Below are 16,806 nucleotides of genomic sequence, written 5' to 3' on the forward strand. Positions count from 1 at the left end.
TGCGTGTGTGTGTGTGTGTGTGTGTGTGTGTGTGTGGTGTGTGCTCAGTTGAGTCCCCTCGACTCTGTGGCCCCTTGGACTGTAGCCCTCCAGGCTCCTCTGTCCATGGAATTTTCCAGGCAAGAATACTGGGGTGGTTGCCATTTCCTACTCCAGAGTATCTTCCCAACCCAGGGATCAAACCCGCATCTCTTGCCTCCTGCACTGGCAGACAGGTTCTTTACGACTAGCTCCATCTGGGAAGCCCAGCAACTAAGCACTGAGGCATTGCCTATTTTTTGATGGTATCCATGGTGATGTGCCCTCAAGAGTCCCTAGGAGGTGGTGATCTCCCACTAGCATGGAAGAGGGGACTTGGCTGGAGAAAATGACATCAGAAGTGTCCACACTGTGGTGAAAAGTCCTAGGCTTCTATGCCACCAGCTCTATGGGCCCCGAGGCCACTGCGATAGTGAGGTGCCCGCCATCCACCCAGTGGGGCTGAGTGATGCGGAGGTGGACTTGGCCTTGCACCAGGCATCGGCCTCATTGCTGTGTGCACAGCAAGCCAGGACCAGCTTTGTGGTCCTCCCGACCCACAGATGAATTCTTTCCCCAGGACCAGTTCACTTGCCCCGATGAGTACGAAGACCCAGCAGTCCTCTACGAGGCCATCCAGTCCTTTGAGAAGAAAGTGGTCATCTGCCATGAGGGTGACCCAGCCTGGAGGGGCGCCGTGCTCGCCAACAAGGAGGAGCTGCTGACCCTGAGGCACGTGGTAGATGAGGGCACGGACGAGTACAAGGTGCTCATGCTCCACAGAAGCTTCCTGAGCTTCAAGGTGATCAAGGTATGGGAGCCATCCTTCCCGGCTGCCACCAGCCTCCCGCCTGGGGGGACATGAGAAGAAATATATGGCTTGCCAACAAGTCCATTTGGGTTTTCATTCGGGAAAAACCTGAATGAACTTTTCTTGTTTAAAATAATTTATTATATATATTTATTTAATTTTTGGCTGTGCTGGGTCTCTGTTGCTATGTGGGCTTTCTCTAGTTGCGGTGTGCAAGGGCTTCTCACTGGGGCGGCTTCTCTTGCTGTGGAGGACGGGCTCTAGGGCTCACAGGCTTCAGTAGTTGCAGTGCATGAGCTCAGGAGTCGCAGCTCCCGGGCTCTAGAGCATAGGATCAGTAGTTGCGGTGCATGGGCATAGTTGCTCCTCCATATGTGGGATCTTCTCAGACCAGGGATCAAACCTGAGTCTCCTACATTAGTGAATTCTTTACCACTAAGCCAACAAAGAAGTCCCCCGAACGAACTTTTTTCCCAACATGGTAGCATGGATTGGCTCAGACGCCATGCCCCCTAGGCCAGCATCCTCTGTCCAGAGCCACATTTCCCGGGGGCAGGGGGAGCGGGCAGTGCTGGCCAGCATGCAGGGTGGGTGGCCCCGGACAGGCAGTGCATCTCTGCAGGGCCCTTTCCCACTCAAAGAGCTGGTGTGCAGGTGATGGCTTTGGCAAGAAGTCCTGCTAGGCTAGACACGCATGGGGTCAGAATCTAGCTTGTTCCTGGGATTTCTTTGGAAGGAATGATGCTAAAGCTGAAACTCCAGTACTTTGGCCACCTCATGCGAAGAGTTGACTCATTGGAAAAGACTCTGATGCTGGGAGGGATTGGGGGCAGGAGGAGAAGGGGGCAACAGAGGATGAGATGGCTGGACGGCATCACTGACTCGATGGACATGAGTCTGATTGAACTCCAGGAGTTGGTGATGGACAGGGAGGCCTGGCATGCTGCGATTCATGGGGTCGCAAAGAGTCGGACACGACTGAGTGATTGAACTGAACTGAACTGAAGATTCCAAGCCTCCCTCTCATAACCTATTCCTGGACCCAATAACTTCCTTCCCAGAGATTCTCTTCATACAGCTTCAAATCACCGGGCTGAAACAAAGCCTTCTTTCCTTTTTATTTGATCTCCATGGCCCCATGAAAATGCCATCATATCCACTTTGCTGCCATTCAGACATCACTAACAAAGCTTTAGGCCAAAGCACAGTGGCCACAGGTCCTCAGACCAAACAGTCTGTAGCCCCGGTCTCTCTCCGCCCCACCATCCACTTTCCTCTGCGTGTCTTCCCCGCGCTGCAGGTGAACAGAGAATGTGTCCGCGGCCTTTGGGCCGGGCAGCAGCAAGAACTCATCTTCCTCCGCAACCGCAACCCCGAGCGCGGCAGCATTCAGAACAACAAGCAGGTCCTCCGGAACCTGATCAATTCCTCCTGTGACCAGCCCCTGGGGTACCCCATGTATGTCTCCCCACTCACCACATCCTACCTGGGGACCCACAGGCAGCTGAAGAACGTCTGGAGCGGACCGCTCACCTTGGACAGCATCAGGGCGTGGCTCCGAACCAAGTGGTTAAGGTGGGTCTTCACGGCAAAGGCATTATTTACCCGGATGGGACGGGGCTGCGAGCTCCGAGGCTTCTGGTAGGGATCTCACTGTCTGCCCATCCTCCTGTGATGAAAACTGCCGTGCCCAAATGTCCTCCAACACATCCTTTGTTTCAACAAGCCGTTTCAGATGATGACTCAATGGGAAACGTCATCAGATGAGAGTCTACCTCGCTCTCCCTTCCATCCACGGGCTGAGACGGGTTTCGGTCCTTGGAATGTTGCTGAGGTTACGGGTCTTTGTTACACATCTGTTGCAAAGAATCAGGCTTGAACCAGCCTCCTTGCCCCATCCTGCCCCCGGCCCCATCTCTCATCGAATAAGTTTTCTCACCTGGTGTTCCTGGTTAGTTGGAACAAATTCTAAGTTGTTTTGCCTGAATCTAACAGGGCTGTGTGTTGGACCTCAAAGCTGAGGGTCCCTGTGGATGGTGGAGCCCGCGCGGCTTTTTCATCCGGGCAGGGTGTATTCACTTATCAGTCACTGATGGGCTTTCATCCGGACGTGGTGTATTCACTTATCAGTCCCTGAGGGGCTTCTTCATCCGGGCAGGGTGCATTCATTCATCAGTCACTGAGGTCTGGGGAACAGAAACCCCTCCTTCCATTTGCATGCCATCTGCATCTCCATCGCTTCTCACCAGTACAGTGCAGTCTGCCGTCCTGCTTTGAACACAGATGTGACGGGGCATCTAGGGGAATTAGACACGTTTGGGTGAGAATCCTTGAAGCGTGTCTTCCTCTCAGAGTGCGGAAGGACTGCGACGCCGCGGGCCAGCCAGGCGCGGGCAACACGGAGGACGTGGATGCGGGGCGCGCCCCGCCCGCAGGCGGCAACAGTGCCCCCAGTGGTGAGAGCCGGGAGAGCAGCGCGGAACAGCCCAGAAAGGATGGGAGCCGCCACTGGTCACCCCGGGAAGGGAGACGGAGGCCAGGTGAGTGCAGTGGGGGCCTCGTGTTACTGCCAAGGCTCCTCACGTCTCACTGGCCAACACCGTGGGCTATGTTGTCATTCTAGCCTCTGAGAGACCGTTTACACAGGACAGATCAGTATTGGGCCAAAAGATGCCCCCAAGTATACGGACTCATATAAGTTCTACTCAGAAAAAAACTCGATTCTATGCGTTAGATTCAGCTTTTATCCTTTATCCATCTGTCTGTCCCTTACCTCAGCCAGCTGTCTGTCTGTCTATCGGTCCAGTGGTCAGTCTCTTCCACCTATCGCTCACTCCTTCCGAGGCCACTGGCTCATGTGTCTCTGTGTTAGGCTGGGTTATAGCTCTTCATGCATGAAGGCACGTCTCTCCTCCTGTGAACTGACCCACGCCCTCCAAGTCCTGCGATGAGGCAGCCAGCCTCCTGCCCTCCATTGCCTGGTCACTGCCGCTTCTCCACTCCTCCCCTTGCACCTGACATGTCAGAGCATCGGGAAAGAGGGAAGACGGGTGCCAGCCGATGGGGATGGAAGAAGTTTGGTCTGAGTCTAAAGCTCAAAATCGGTGTGTATGGCGAAACCAAAACAGTATTGTAAAGCAAAATAAAGTAAAAATAAAAATTAAAAAAAAAAATAAAGCTTAAAATCATGTTTAAACTAAGGCCCAACTAATTAGGCTCAATCAGATGGATGAGGCTCCAAAATCCCTCTGTACTTGGAGGAGAAGGCTGGGTTAGGAAAGGTGACCCTCAGGGCTCGCAGAGGACATGCCCAGTTGAAGTGGGAGAGACAGATGCTTGGCCTGGCTCCCACCGGCACACTGTCCCTTGGCTTTGACCTTCAAAACCTCTCAGTGCTTTCACCTTTTGGCCTCAGTACTTTTACCATCAAGAAGCATTCATTAAGTGCCTCTTTGTGCGTGTTCTCCTGTCAGCTCTGCATCAAGGCAATAAGTGCCTGCCTCCTAGAAGTGCCCAGAGCAAGGCTGGGGATTTAACTGAAATAGTGAGGATGTGTGTATTGATGAGCAAGAAGATAGATAAGATAAAAAAAGACAGATGGATGACAGACAGATAGGGAGACAGAAGGATAGACAGATAATGGATGGATAGATATCGGTTGAAGATAGAAAGATAGATTATAGGTATTTAGGGAGATTGAGATTATATAGATAATAGGTGATAAATGGATAGAAAAATTGATAGATAATAGGTATATAGATAGCTAATTGATTGATGTGTGTGTCTGTGAGTGTTCAGTTACGTCCGACTCTTTGCATCCAAATGGACTTTAGCCTACCAGGCTTCTCTGTCCATGGGATTTTCCAGGAAAGAGTACTAGAGTGAGTAGGCATTTCTTACTCCAGGGGATCTTCCCTACCCAGGGATCAAACCCTCATCTCCTGTGTCTGCAGACAGATTCCTTACCACTGTGCCACCTGGGAAACCCATATCTCCTGTAAAGTATGAATAGCAGAGTATTTGAAAAGAAATTTAATCTTATTAACTTTATAGGTGGCACAGGAAGGCTTTTGAGAGGATCTTCTCTGCTCAGGGATTGAACCCTGGGTCTCCCACATTGCAGGCAGATCCTTTACCATCTGAGCCACTAGGGAAGCCCCAATTGGTTGATAGAGAGATAATAGATAATAGAAAGATAAATAGACAGATAATATAAAGATACATAGGTAGGTTGAGCTATTTCAAATCGTAAAAGATGATGCTGTGAAAGTGCTGCACTCAATATGCTAGCAAATTTGGAAAACTCAGCAGTGCCCACAGGACTGGAAAACGTCAGTTTTCATTCCAATCCCAAAGAAAGGCAATGCCATAGAATGCTCAAACTACTGCACAATTGCACTCATCTCACGCGCTAGTGAATTAATGCTCAAAATTCTTCAAGCCAGGCTTCAACAGTATGTGAACTGCGATCTTCCAGATGTTCAAGCTGTATTTAGAAAAGGCAGAGGAACCAGAGATCAAATTGCCAACATCTGCTGGATCATGGAAAAAGCAAGAGAGTTCCAGAAAAACATCTATTTCTGCTTTATTGACTATGCCAAAGCCTTTGACTGTGTGGATCACAACAAACTGTGGGAAATTCTTAAATAGATGGGAATACCAGACCACCTGACCTGCCTCCTGAGAAATCTGTATGCAGGTCAAGAAGCAACAGTTAGAACTGAACATGGAACAACAGACTGGTTCCAACTCAGGAAAGGAGTATTTCAAGGCTATATATTGTCACCGTGCTTATTTAACTTACATGCAGAGTACATCATGAGAAATGCTGGGCTAGATGAAGCACAAGCTGGAATCAAGACTGCCAGGAGAAATATCAATAACCTCAGATATGCAGATGACACCACCCTTATGGCAGAAAGTGAAGAAGAACTAAAGAGCCTCTTGATGAAAGTGAAAGAGGAGAGTGAAAAAATTGGCTTAAAACTCAACATTCAGAAAAGTAAGATCACAGCATCTTGTCCCATTACTTCATGGGAAATAGATGGGGAAACACTGGAAACAATAAGAGATTTTATTTTCTTGGACTCCAAAATCACTGCGGATGGTGACTGCAGCCATGAAATTAAAAGACTCTTGCTCCTTGAAAGAAAAGTTATGACCAACCTGGATAGCATATTAAAAAGCAGAGATATCACTTTGCCAACAAAGGTCTGTGTAGTGAAAGCTATGGTTTTTCCAGTAGTCATGTATGGATGTGAGAGTTGGACCATAAAAGGGGCTGAGCAGCAGAGAATTGATGTTTTCAAACTGGGGTGCTGGAGAAGACTCTTGAGAGTCCCTGGACAGCAAGGATATCCAACCAGTCCATCCTAAAGGAAATTAGTCCTGAATATTCATTGGAAGGGCTGATGTTGAAGCTGAAGCTCTAATACTTTGACCACCTGATGTGAAGAGCCAACTCATTGGAAAAGACTCTGCTGCTGGGAAAGATTGAGGGCAGGAGGAGAAGGGGTTGAATGATTGAGATGCTTGAATGGCATCATCAATTCAATGGACATGAATTTGAGCAAACTCTGAGAGAGAGTGAAGAACAGGGAAGCCTGGCATGCTGCAGTCCATGGGGTCTCAAACAGTTGGACACAACTGAGAGACTGAACAAGAATAAGATGGATAGACAGGTAGATGTTTGACAGATACATATATACATACATAGGTACACAGAGATAAATGGATAGATGATAACTCGTTAGTTGAAGATAGATGAGAGATGGAAGGGAGGCAGGAAGACAGGGAAGGAGAGAGAGGTAAATAGTTAGGTAGCTGAACAAAGTGACATCAGTTGCTTAGAAGAAGACCCCCTTCGAGCAGAGCAGCCGCCGAGCCAGAGGCCTTCACTGTGCAGCTGGCTCTCAGGCCAGGAGTTTCTCATTGCTTAGTTAGTTAACAGTTGTTATCGCATGAGATTTTTAAGTTTCAAAAATCACAGAAGTGATTTTCCAGGTGGGAAAATGCAAGGTAGCTTCCAAATGGAGCAGTAACTGAGCACTTGACCTTTCTGTCAGGTGACTTGTCTGAACCAGAGAGGGGCTAGAGTCTGAGAGTGGGGGCTTGTGGGGAAGGGGGTCTGTCTCAGGGGTTGTGGGGTCACAGCTTTTAAAGAGCCTGAGATGGGCATGCTGGACAGCCTCTGACTCACGGAGATGCCTCTTCCTTTTCATACCAATGAAGCCATGACGGCACCATGTGGCCTGGAAAAGCCAGCATTCCTCCCATCCTCAGAATCCAGGCCCCGTAGGTCATGAATGTCCCCTATCTACCACCAGAGCCTGAGGCTGGGACCCGTCACAGGCTTCTGTGGCAGATGTCAAAGCTGAATCTTCCAGAGCCCACAACAGCTGTTCAGTTTTCATTATTGCTTCTTAAAATTGCTCTTGGCTTTGCCTGCTTTACAAGGTAACAAGGCATGCTGGGCGACGGCACCTGTGGGCCTCAAGACCATGAGCCCCCAGCTGCAGTCAGAGTCAGCCTCGGGCTCTGCACTCAGCTTTTGTCCTTCTCTGGAGACTCTCAGTCTCTAGAGTATCTGAGTCTTTGAAGCAAACCCCCTCTGAGCCACTCCTCCTCGCATGCCCTCCCATCCCACCACCACCTTGTTGTACCAAGTGCATCCTTGCTGTGGTGATAAAATGTAATAAGTAACAGTCCTCCAATATATACTGTGTGCCTACCCCAGGCAAGTTCACTTTGTCCTCCCCCAGGACTCTGACAGGCTTCCCTAGTAGCTCGGATGGTAAAGACTCTGCCTACAATATGGGAGACCCAGGTTCGATCCCTGGGTCAGGAAGATTTCCTGGAGAAAGGAATGGCAACCCACTCCAGCATTCTTGCCTGGAGAATTCTAGGGACCAGAGGAGCCTGGCAGGCTACAGTCCGTGGGGTCACTAAGAGCTGGACACGACTGAGCAACTAACACACGCACTCCCCTGTGCTCATCTTGCAGCTGAAGAAACCAGGGCAGAGAAATTCAGTCACTGAACAGAGAAGCTCAGTCATGGGGCAGAGAAATCACAGCTAGGAAGCAGCTGATCTGGGATTTGTACTCAGGCAAGATGGCCGAGTGCCTGCAGTGCGGACCCCAGGCACGGTCCCGTTACTCTGGTCCTGGGACACTACCTCTGCTCATCAAATGCAGCCTTTGTCCCCGAACATGATGGAGCCACTTGCCCAGGCTCCTTCTTTCAGTGCTCATCTCTGCTGATCCCGTGGTCCCGGCCCTCCAAGACTTTGTTCCCTGGCTTCTCTTACAACTGGTCTTCCTTGGGTTCACAGCCAGGCAAAGCTGACACCCAGCCCTTCCTGACTCAGCTGCCCAGTTTCCTGTAGGTCCCACTGTGGTCTGGGCAGGTGAAAGGATGTGGTTGCGAGCCGTGTGCAATGCCAGGATTTGTGGCCTCTGGAGGAGAGGAATTCGATCCGGGGCCAGAGACGAGGCTTGACCACTTGGAACTTTTCTGTAGCAAAGTTTTATTAAAGTATAATAGTAACAGGGAAAGCTTCTAATAGAGACATCAGAAGGGGACAGAAAGAGTGCCTGCTTGCTAGTTTTTAGCAAGGTGTTTTATGTCTGTTGGCAAGCTGCTAATCAGATAAGAGAGACACCTCGAGGCTGAGGGAATTTCACCAAATGGCAACCCACTCCGGTATTCTTGCCTGGAAAATCCCATGGACAGACGAGCCTGGTGGGCTACAGTCCGTGAAGTCGCAAAGGGTCGGACACGACGGAGCAACTTCACTTTCACTTTCCTCTTCCACAACATGCAGTTTTTAGATAGAATGGCGCAAGGTGTGTCATCCCCAACCATAAAACAATTGACATGAATACTGGTTTGTTGAGCCCTTATCAGCCCAAGTTTTGAGAAGAGAAAAAAAAAGAAAGCTGTCTTAGGCAGAACTGATTTTGTCAACAGAGAAGGGAGAAAACTACGTCCACCACTTGCAGTTTATTCCCCTCTGCTGCTTGGAGACCCCTGGCCTCCCTGCTGAGGCTGTTAACACTCTCACAGGGACTGGGGACGTGGAGCAGACACATGTCCCTCCCTGTGCTCCAGGAAAGCTGACAGTCTGTGGAAAGAAGGCCTGGCACCCCTAGGAAGTTATCCTGAGACTGGTGCCCCCTGCAGAGGGTCAGAGAGCTGGGAGGGAGCCCACCACGCCCTCCCCACCCCCAAGGAAGGAAGAGCCACTCTCTTGCTCTCTCTGGCCATTCAGGCAGCCTTGGCAACTGCACAGATCACGAGTCTCTTTTCCCCATACCTGCCAGGTGACGCCATTCTAACTTAGGACATCTTTCTGTTGAACGATGGCTTCCGTATCTCTCAGAACTGACCTGTGTTCCTTTGCTATAGGGCAACTGTAACAAGGTACCAGAAACTCAGTGGCTTCAACAAAAGACTGCTTCCCAGCTCTGGAGGCCAAAAGTCCAAACTCAAGGTGCTGGCGAGGTGGATTTCCTCTGAGGCTGTGAGGGAGAAGGGGTCCCCGGCCGCTCCCCTGGTTTCTGGTGGTTTGTTGGCGACCTTGGGCATTCCTTACTTTGTAGAAGCTTCATCCTGATCTCTGCCTTCATCTTCACATGGTGCTCTCCCATGTGTTTCTGTGTCCAGATTCCCCCTTTATTAAGGACATTATTCACCTTGGATTAGGCCCCCCTACTCCAGAATGACCTCATCTTAAGGAATGATACCTCCCACAGCCCTGTTTCCAAACAACGTCACCCCCTGAGGTCCTAGGATTAGGACTCGGCATATGAGCAGGGGGTCCCAGCTGAGCCTCACCCAGCTTGCAGGGCTCCCCGTGATTGCTGTCTCTGGAATCTCTTGTTACCCGCTCCTGCTGGCTCACACCCCCAGCCTTAGAAGCCCCTCTGCCCCTCACTCATCCCAGGGGCTGCTCGCCTCAGAGCTCCTGCTGCTGCTGCTGCTTCAGACTGGACGTGCTGCCCCCAGGCTGGACTCAGTCCCCCGCTCAGCCTCTGGCCAAATGCTGCCTTCTCGGGGAGGCCCCCGGCCAGCCAGCCAGCCATACCACTCTGCCTCCCCCACCCTGCCACTGGGTCCCCTGTGTGTGGCCAGGCCACACAGGAAGGTGGTGGGGGGGGTGGGGAGGCTTGGTGGCGGCCCTCACTTCCCAGGGTGGGGGACGTGAGCACACACGGAGACTGTGACCCACTGTCCCCACACTACCATGCCTGACGAGGGGCATGTCCCTGTGCCTGTGTGGACTCTGCACATCCACCTCCATCCACACCTCCCAGCTGCTCCTTGCCCAGCCTCTCACCTGCAGGAAGGCCCAAGGCTCACCCTAGGGGGGGACCCTGGGGCAGGTCTGGGCAGGCTCTGGGTTCAGTCCGGGCCTTCCAGAGAGCCCGGGGCCCACCACGTGGTGGCAGGAGTGTGTGGGAGCCAGTCAGCATGCCCCTTGTCCCTGCCACTTCCTGGTCCTGTGGGGAGAGATGTAATGGGGAAAGGGGGTGCCGAGAGGGACCGTCTAAAGTGCCAGGGGGCACCCAGGGCTAAGGTGGTGCTCTGCACAAGTCCAGTGATAGAGTGGATGGTCCCCTCCTGACTCAGCCTTTCCCACCAAGACTTCTCTGGAGGCTGGGTGGGGTCTCAGGGCCTCGGGTCATGGAATTTCCAAGTGGAACTCAGTGGTTGCCAGCTTCAGTCCCTCTCAGCCAAGGAAAGAGCCGAGGGCTGCTGACCCTACCTACCGGCTTGACCTTGTGCCCCCAAGCCCCCCGCCAGAACCCCTCACCTATCTTTAGAAGATTCTCCAGATCCAAGGCTGGTCCCTCTCCTAGTGATGCCTTGAGGAGACAGCGCTGGCCACACCGAGTAGGCATAGTCTTGGGGAGAAGGAGTGCCTCCAAGGCAGCTGCCTGTCTTCCTGTCCCCAGAGAAGGACCATGCCATGGTCCCCCGCAGGTTCTCCCTGCCCTGGAACATCCCAGCATCTCCTGATGCAGCCCAGCTGGTCCCCTGAAGGATGCAGGAGTGGCCACCTTTCAGGCCATCTGGCTTAGAGTCCCTGAGGGTGCCCAGTGGAGCGAGAGAAGCTGGCGGGGCATGAATCCAAGGGAGGGGACAGCACAGAGGGCCCCTCCTGCTCTCCGGCTCTGCCCAGCAACCCCGCGACCCCCCTGCTTCAGCAGCTGCCTGGGGCAAGCCTTCCCCAAAACTCACCAGGGGACATTGCAGCTGGTAGCATAAGCCAAACCCCTGTTCTGTGGGGCTGGGCAGGGCTGGAGTCCAAATTTGCCCTCAAAAGGACAACATCTGAGATGGTTTGCTGGAAACCAGCCCCTGAGGCTCAGAGGCTTGCCCCAAGACAGGAGGGGAATCTGAGGGCACCTGGGGCAGGGCAGGCCCCCAGGAGACGTCTGGAAAGGCCCAGAGTTGGTATCAAAAGAGACCACCTGCCTCCCTGACACACAGCACACAGACTCGTCTTCCTGCCCCTGCAAAATGAATTGTCCCCTTGTTTTTACTACCACTGTGGTTAAAGCCACATGGGGACATCGGCACCTTTGGCTGTGGTTCATAGCACGCTCTCACTTCCTGGTGAAGTTCAAGGCCAGGACCCCGTCCCTTCTCTCCATGACCTTGGCACGCTCTCCTATAAGTAAGCACCAAGTTGGGGTCTGGGAATCAGAGAACAAAGCCCAAGATGGGAAGCTTCCTGTGGGCTCCCCGGCTGCATCCCTCAGCCCCTGATAAATGCAGGCGCTCACGGAGCATCCATGCTGTGCCTGAGAGGAGCGCTGCCTCCTGGCTCAGGCTTCCGAAGCCCAGCAACACCCAGCTCCCCCAGCCACACCAGTCTTTTCCTCCTCAGCTGGTGCAGAGAGTGGTGGTGGGGGACGGGGGGGGGGGGGCTTCCCTGTTCTCTTGGCACGAAGTTTTCAGTTACTGAGGCCCTGAGTGCAGTAGCCCCTGAGACCTCAAGGACACAGGCCCCCACAGGGAGCCCCACGTAATGACGGGCAGCCCTGCCTGGCTGGCCAGCCTGGCCTCAGGTTCCTGTACCTGCCACCAAGGACTCTTCCCAAATGATGCAGCCAGCAGTGTCATGCCTGAAGGTCCCTGGAAGAGAGAGGGCAGCTTGGGAAGGCCCCACACCCCACCCATTCCCAGTAGGATGGTGTCCTGTGCTGGGCAGATGCTGGGTTTCCTTTCAGCTTCCAGCTTCTCTGGCCTCCTTCTAACCCTCCCTACAGCTGAATTAATCCACTGCATCCACAGATTCCAGAAAGGAAGCCAGAGCCTGCTCAACCAGCTCAGGAAAGTTAGAGGCCGGTCTCCAGTCTTGGGAGGGTGTTCCTGATCCCGGATCTTTGGCCTGACCTGGAATAAAGGGAGACACCTTCCCAGCTCCCTCGCTATAGCTCGCTCCCCCCACCCTCCGCCCCTGAGTCTGCAGGGGCACATGGTGGGGGGCTGGAGGGGGTTCAGCCTCTAGGTCAAGGCATTTTAAAGCTTCCCACATGCCAAAGAGAACCACACAGCCAAAGGTGGTGATGTCCCCATGTGGCTTTAACCACAATGGTAGTAAAAACAAGGAGGGAATTTCATTTTCCAGGGGCAGGGGGAGGTGTCTGTGTGGTGGGGGTTGGGGAGGCAGGTTGTATCTTTCTTATACAGCATGGTTCTAATAGCCAAGAAGACCTGCTGTTGTTTAGTTGCTAAGTCGTGTCCAACTCTTCAATCCCAAGAACTGTATCCCGTCAGGTTCCTCTGTCCACGGAACTCCCCAGGCAAGAATACTAGAGTGGGTTGCCATTTCCTCCACCAGGGGAACTTCCCAACCCAGGGATCGAACCCATGTCTCCTGCATTGTCAGGTGAGTTCTTTACCATTGAGCCACCTGGGAAGCCCTAAGAAGCCCTGTACTCACCCAAACTAGGGATAGGTCTGTTCCTAGTCAAGGGTTGAAGAAGCTCTGGGTTTCAGTGTGAGGTGAGTGTTGTAGCTTGAGTTCTTATTTGCCAGTCAGTGTGCCAAGCAACAAGCCTGCAGAAAGGATGCTGTCAGAGGCAGGGCAAAGGGTGGAGGCCACCACATGCCACGCAGGCAACCAGGGATGCCCAGTGTATCCTGTGGGGTCCTGTGGAAGGGAGTCCCTGGGGGCCGTGGGGGAGGATCTGAGTGCCCAAGCAGAGCGTGACGCAGAAGCCTGGCTAAGCAGCAGTGATTGAGATATTCTCAAGGGTGGATGTGAACCAAGTTCTAAGAGCAGGGATCTTATTTTACTCACAGTGCCCAAGGCTCTGTGCCTGTAACTGGGGTCCCAAGTGTTCCTCCCCCATGTCCTGCCTCACTTCCCAGCTGAGTGTCCCCTTCCTGGTCCTTGCTCAATTCTCAGAGGACTGGGGTCCCAGGTGGCCATACCTCATGCCTGGTTGGAGTGCCTTCATGCCTGGTGGCCAGGAGCTCACTGTGCAGCCCCAGTGGTGGCTGACAACATGCAGGCTTCTCATGGGAAGGGGACTCAGCCCACTGGTGGAGGCTGGTGGCCTGGTGGCTCAGAGAAGTTAGGAATTCATAACTAATCACCAATTCAATGGACATGAACTTGGGCAAACTCCAAGAGATGATGAGGAATAGGGAGGTGGCCTGGCACACTGCAGTCCATGGAATTGCAAAGAGTCGGACATGACTTGGCAACTGATCAACAATAACAAGTAATCTGACTCCCCAGTTGGACAGAAAGACTATCTCTTCTATCCTACTCTAAGGATTTGCACCACCACTTTTCATCAGCCTCTTGATGAAAGTGAAAGAGGAGAGAGAAAAAGCTGGCTTAAAACTCAACATTCAGAAAACTAAGATCATGGCATCCAGTCCCATCACTTCATGCAAATAGATGGGGAAACAATGGAAACCATGGCAGATTTTATTTTCTTGGGCACCAAAAATCACTGCAGATGGTGACTGCAGCCATGAAATTAAAAGACACTTGGTCCTTGGAAGAAGAGCTATGAAAAAACCTAGACAGCATATTCAAAAGCAGAGAGACATTACTGACAAAGCTCCATCTAGTCAAAGCTATGGTTTTTTTCAGTAGTCAAGCATGGATTGAGAGTTGGACCATAGAGATAGCTGAGCACCGAAGAACTGATGTTTTTGAACTGTGGTGTTGAAGAGGATTCTCAAGAGTCTCTTGGACTGGAAGGAGATCAAATCAGTCAATCCTAAAGGAATTCAACCCTGAATATTCATTGGAAGGACTGATGCTGAAGCTGAAGCTCTGATACTTTGGCCACCTGATGTAAAGAACTGACTCATTGGAAGAGACCCTGATGCTGACAAAGATTGAAGGTGGGAGGAGAAGGGGATGACAGAGGATGAGATGGTTTGATGGCATCACTGACTCGATGGACATGATTTTGAGCAAGTTCCAGGAGTTGGTAATGGACAGGGAAGCCTGGTGTGCTGCAGTCCATGGGGTCGCAAAGTCAGACATGACTGAGAGACTGAACTGAACCACCACTTTTGAGATAACAATCAAAGACAGAGGAATAATGCTGGAATTATGAACCAAGGAGGGTAATTTATATAGAATTTCAACTCGGGCTCTTAGGAGGTTTGCCCTAGAATCGCTCATAATTTGATAATGAAGTAATTGGCAAAATAAGTTAAACTACAAAATAATAAGTAGCATGAATGCATTCAGTTTGGTTTCTTACTTGTTCCATTTGCAAAATTAATTTAAAAAAATCAAGAGCAACCAAAAAAAACCTCAAGAAAACCTGAAGCAATGTGGGGAAAGGATTACCCCGTCTTACATAGAACACAGAGCAGTCCCCTCTGACACACAGACGGGCCTTTGTCCCTTTGTTACTGAAATGAGCTAAGTCCCCCACCAAGTATGGGTGGTCTCTCCAGCATCAAAATCACCATCTTGCGGTTGACTGTGGAGTATTTTGGGGCAGCAATCAGCGTTACAGGATAAAACAGAAACAGATGTTTGGCCTTGCCAAACTGAACAAACTAACAAATCACCATCTCTCTTCTTAATTCCGATTCGTCAGGATCCCTTTCTCTCTCTTTCTTCCTCTGCAAGAGTAAGTACTCAGCAGGGATGATCAGATGGGCCCAGCTGCCTGCACTCACCCGGGAACCTGACTCCAGTCCCGCACAGTGAGCAGCTCCACAGGGGGAGCACCCCAATTTCTTGGACGGGCAGGAGGGAGCCAGGTGGGAACCCCAGTGCTCTCTGAAACTGGTCACCCACCACCACAGTGGGAAAATAGCACTAAGGTCAAAGTCAGGAGGCCCCTCTCAGCCAGTTCAGGGCAGTGGGAGGAGCAGGGCTTGGGGAGACCCAGGGAATGTCCACAGTAACGTCTCTTCCCATGTTGAGTGCAGAAAGTCAGACAGAGAAAGACAAATATCCTATGACACTGCTTAAAAGAGAAAAGGGTACAAATGAACTTATCTCCAAAACAGAAATAGAGTCACAGATGTAAAAAACAAGCATGGCTACCAGGGGGTAAAGCAGGAGCAAGGATAAATTAGGAGATTGGTACTGACATATATGCACTGCTATATATATAATAGATAACTAACAAGGACTATATTGTATCGCATAGGGAACTCTACTCAGTATTCTATAATAACCTATATGTGAAAAGAGTCTTAAAAAGAGTGGATATATGTATGTGTGTAGCTGAATCACTTTGCTGTACACCTGAAGCTAACACAAAGTTGTAACAACAAGGTGTGTGCTCAGTTGTTTAGTCGGCTGACTCTGCGATCCCATGGACCGTAGCCCACCAGGTTCCTCTGTCGTGGGATTTTACCAGCAAGAATACTGGAGTGGGTTGCCATTTCCTCCTCCAGGGGATCTTTCTGACCCCAGGATTGAACCCACGTCTCCTGCATTTCCTGCACTGGCAGGTGGATTCTTTACTACTTTGCCATCTGGGAAGCCCATGTAAATCAACTCTAATAATTTTTTTTTAAAAATTAAAATGTGTCACTCATGTGGTCCCGTAGACAAATATAAATATTTCAGCATCGCCAGATTCCCTGTTAGTAATTTGGGAACTTGGGATGAGATGACAATCCTTGCATGCACCCACCCAGAGCCCTCTCTATTTGCACTAATTGAATGTAACTGAGCCACTTCAGGAGACTTGTGAGTAGGGCAGCTGGTAGCACTGTGACATCACTAGCAGTCCCCTTCAAGATAGTATTTATTTTTATTGTTCCTTTAAAATTTTAAAAAATTTAATTATAGTTGATTAATAGTGTCGTGTTAATTTCTGCTCTACATACAGCGAAGTGATTCAGTTATACATTGTACAGTCTTTTTTTTCTAGTTTTTTTTCCATTATGGTTTATCATAGGACACTGAATATAGTTCTCTGTGTTATACAATAATACCTTGTTGTTAAAATAATATTTTAAAATTAGACCCTCTGGGCTTCCCTTGTAGCTCAGTTGGTAAAGAATCAGCCTGCAATGAAGGAGAGCTGGGTTCCATTCCTGGATCAGGAAGATTCCCTGGAGAAGGAAAGGGCAACCCACTCCAGTATTCTTGCCTGGAGAATCCCATGGACAGAGGAGCCTGGAGGGCATAGTCCATGGGGTCAGAAGAGTCAGATATAACGACTAAACCACCTGGTGATTAAGTTAAGGAATTCAGCACTCCAGCAGGCGGAAGCCTTCCTCCACCTGTCTGGTCTCTACAACTGCAGAGGTGGGTCCAGAACTTTAAAGCCTCCTCCCTCACTGCCCCCAGAGATGTGCCCGGAACAAATCCTTGGGCAGTCCAGTCCCTTGTGTCAAAGTGGCCTTGTTTCAATGATTCTCAGTGAGAGCTAGGCCAGGAGCGACCCCCAAGAGTAAGGATGGCTAGCCAAAAGGAGCTGGGAGCCCCTCCAGTCCACTGGGCGCCCCAGCAGACGTGGG

At 51.0% G+C, this 16,806-nt stretch overlaps 1 protein-coding gene across 1 annotated transcript in view; it reads left to right on the forward strand.

Moving 5' to 3' along the window:
• The window catches only part of PCNX2 (pecanex 2), a 306,992-nt gene that overhangs the window by 286,884 nt on the left and 3,302 nt on the right, over positions 1 to 16,806 (forward strand). Inside the window, exons 30-32 of the mRNA XM_068982673.1 lie at positions 599 to 829; positions 2,130 to 2,404; positions 3,182 to 3,369. Of these exons, the coding sequence (XP_068838774.1) occupies positions 599 to 829; positions 2,130 to 2,404; positions 3,182 to 3,369 (694 nt within the window). The remainder of the gene's footprint in view (positions 1 to 598; positions 830 to 2,129; positions 2,405 to 3,181; positions 3,370 to 16,806) is intronic.

The sequence above is a fragment of the Capricornis sumatraensis genome, chromosome 10, assembly GCF_032405125.1.
Source record: "Capricornis sumatraensis isolate serow.1 chromosome 10, serow.2, whole genome shotgun sequence".
In the NCBI taxonomy this organism is placed as follows: domain Eukaryota; kingdom Metazoa; phylum Chordata; class Mammalia; order Artiodactyla; family Bovidae; genus Capricornis; species Capricornis sumatraensis.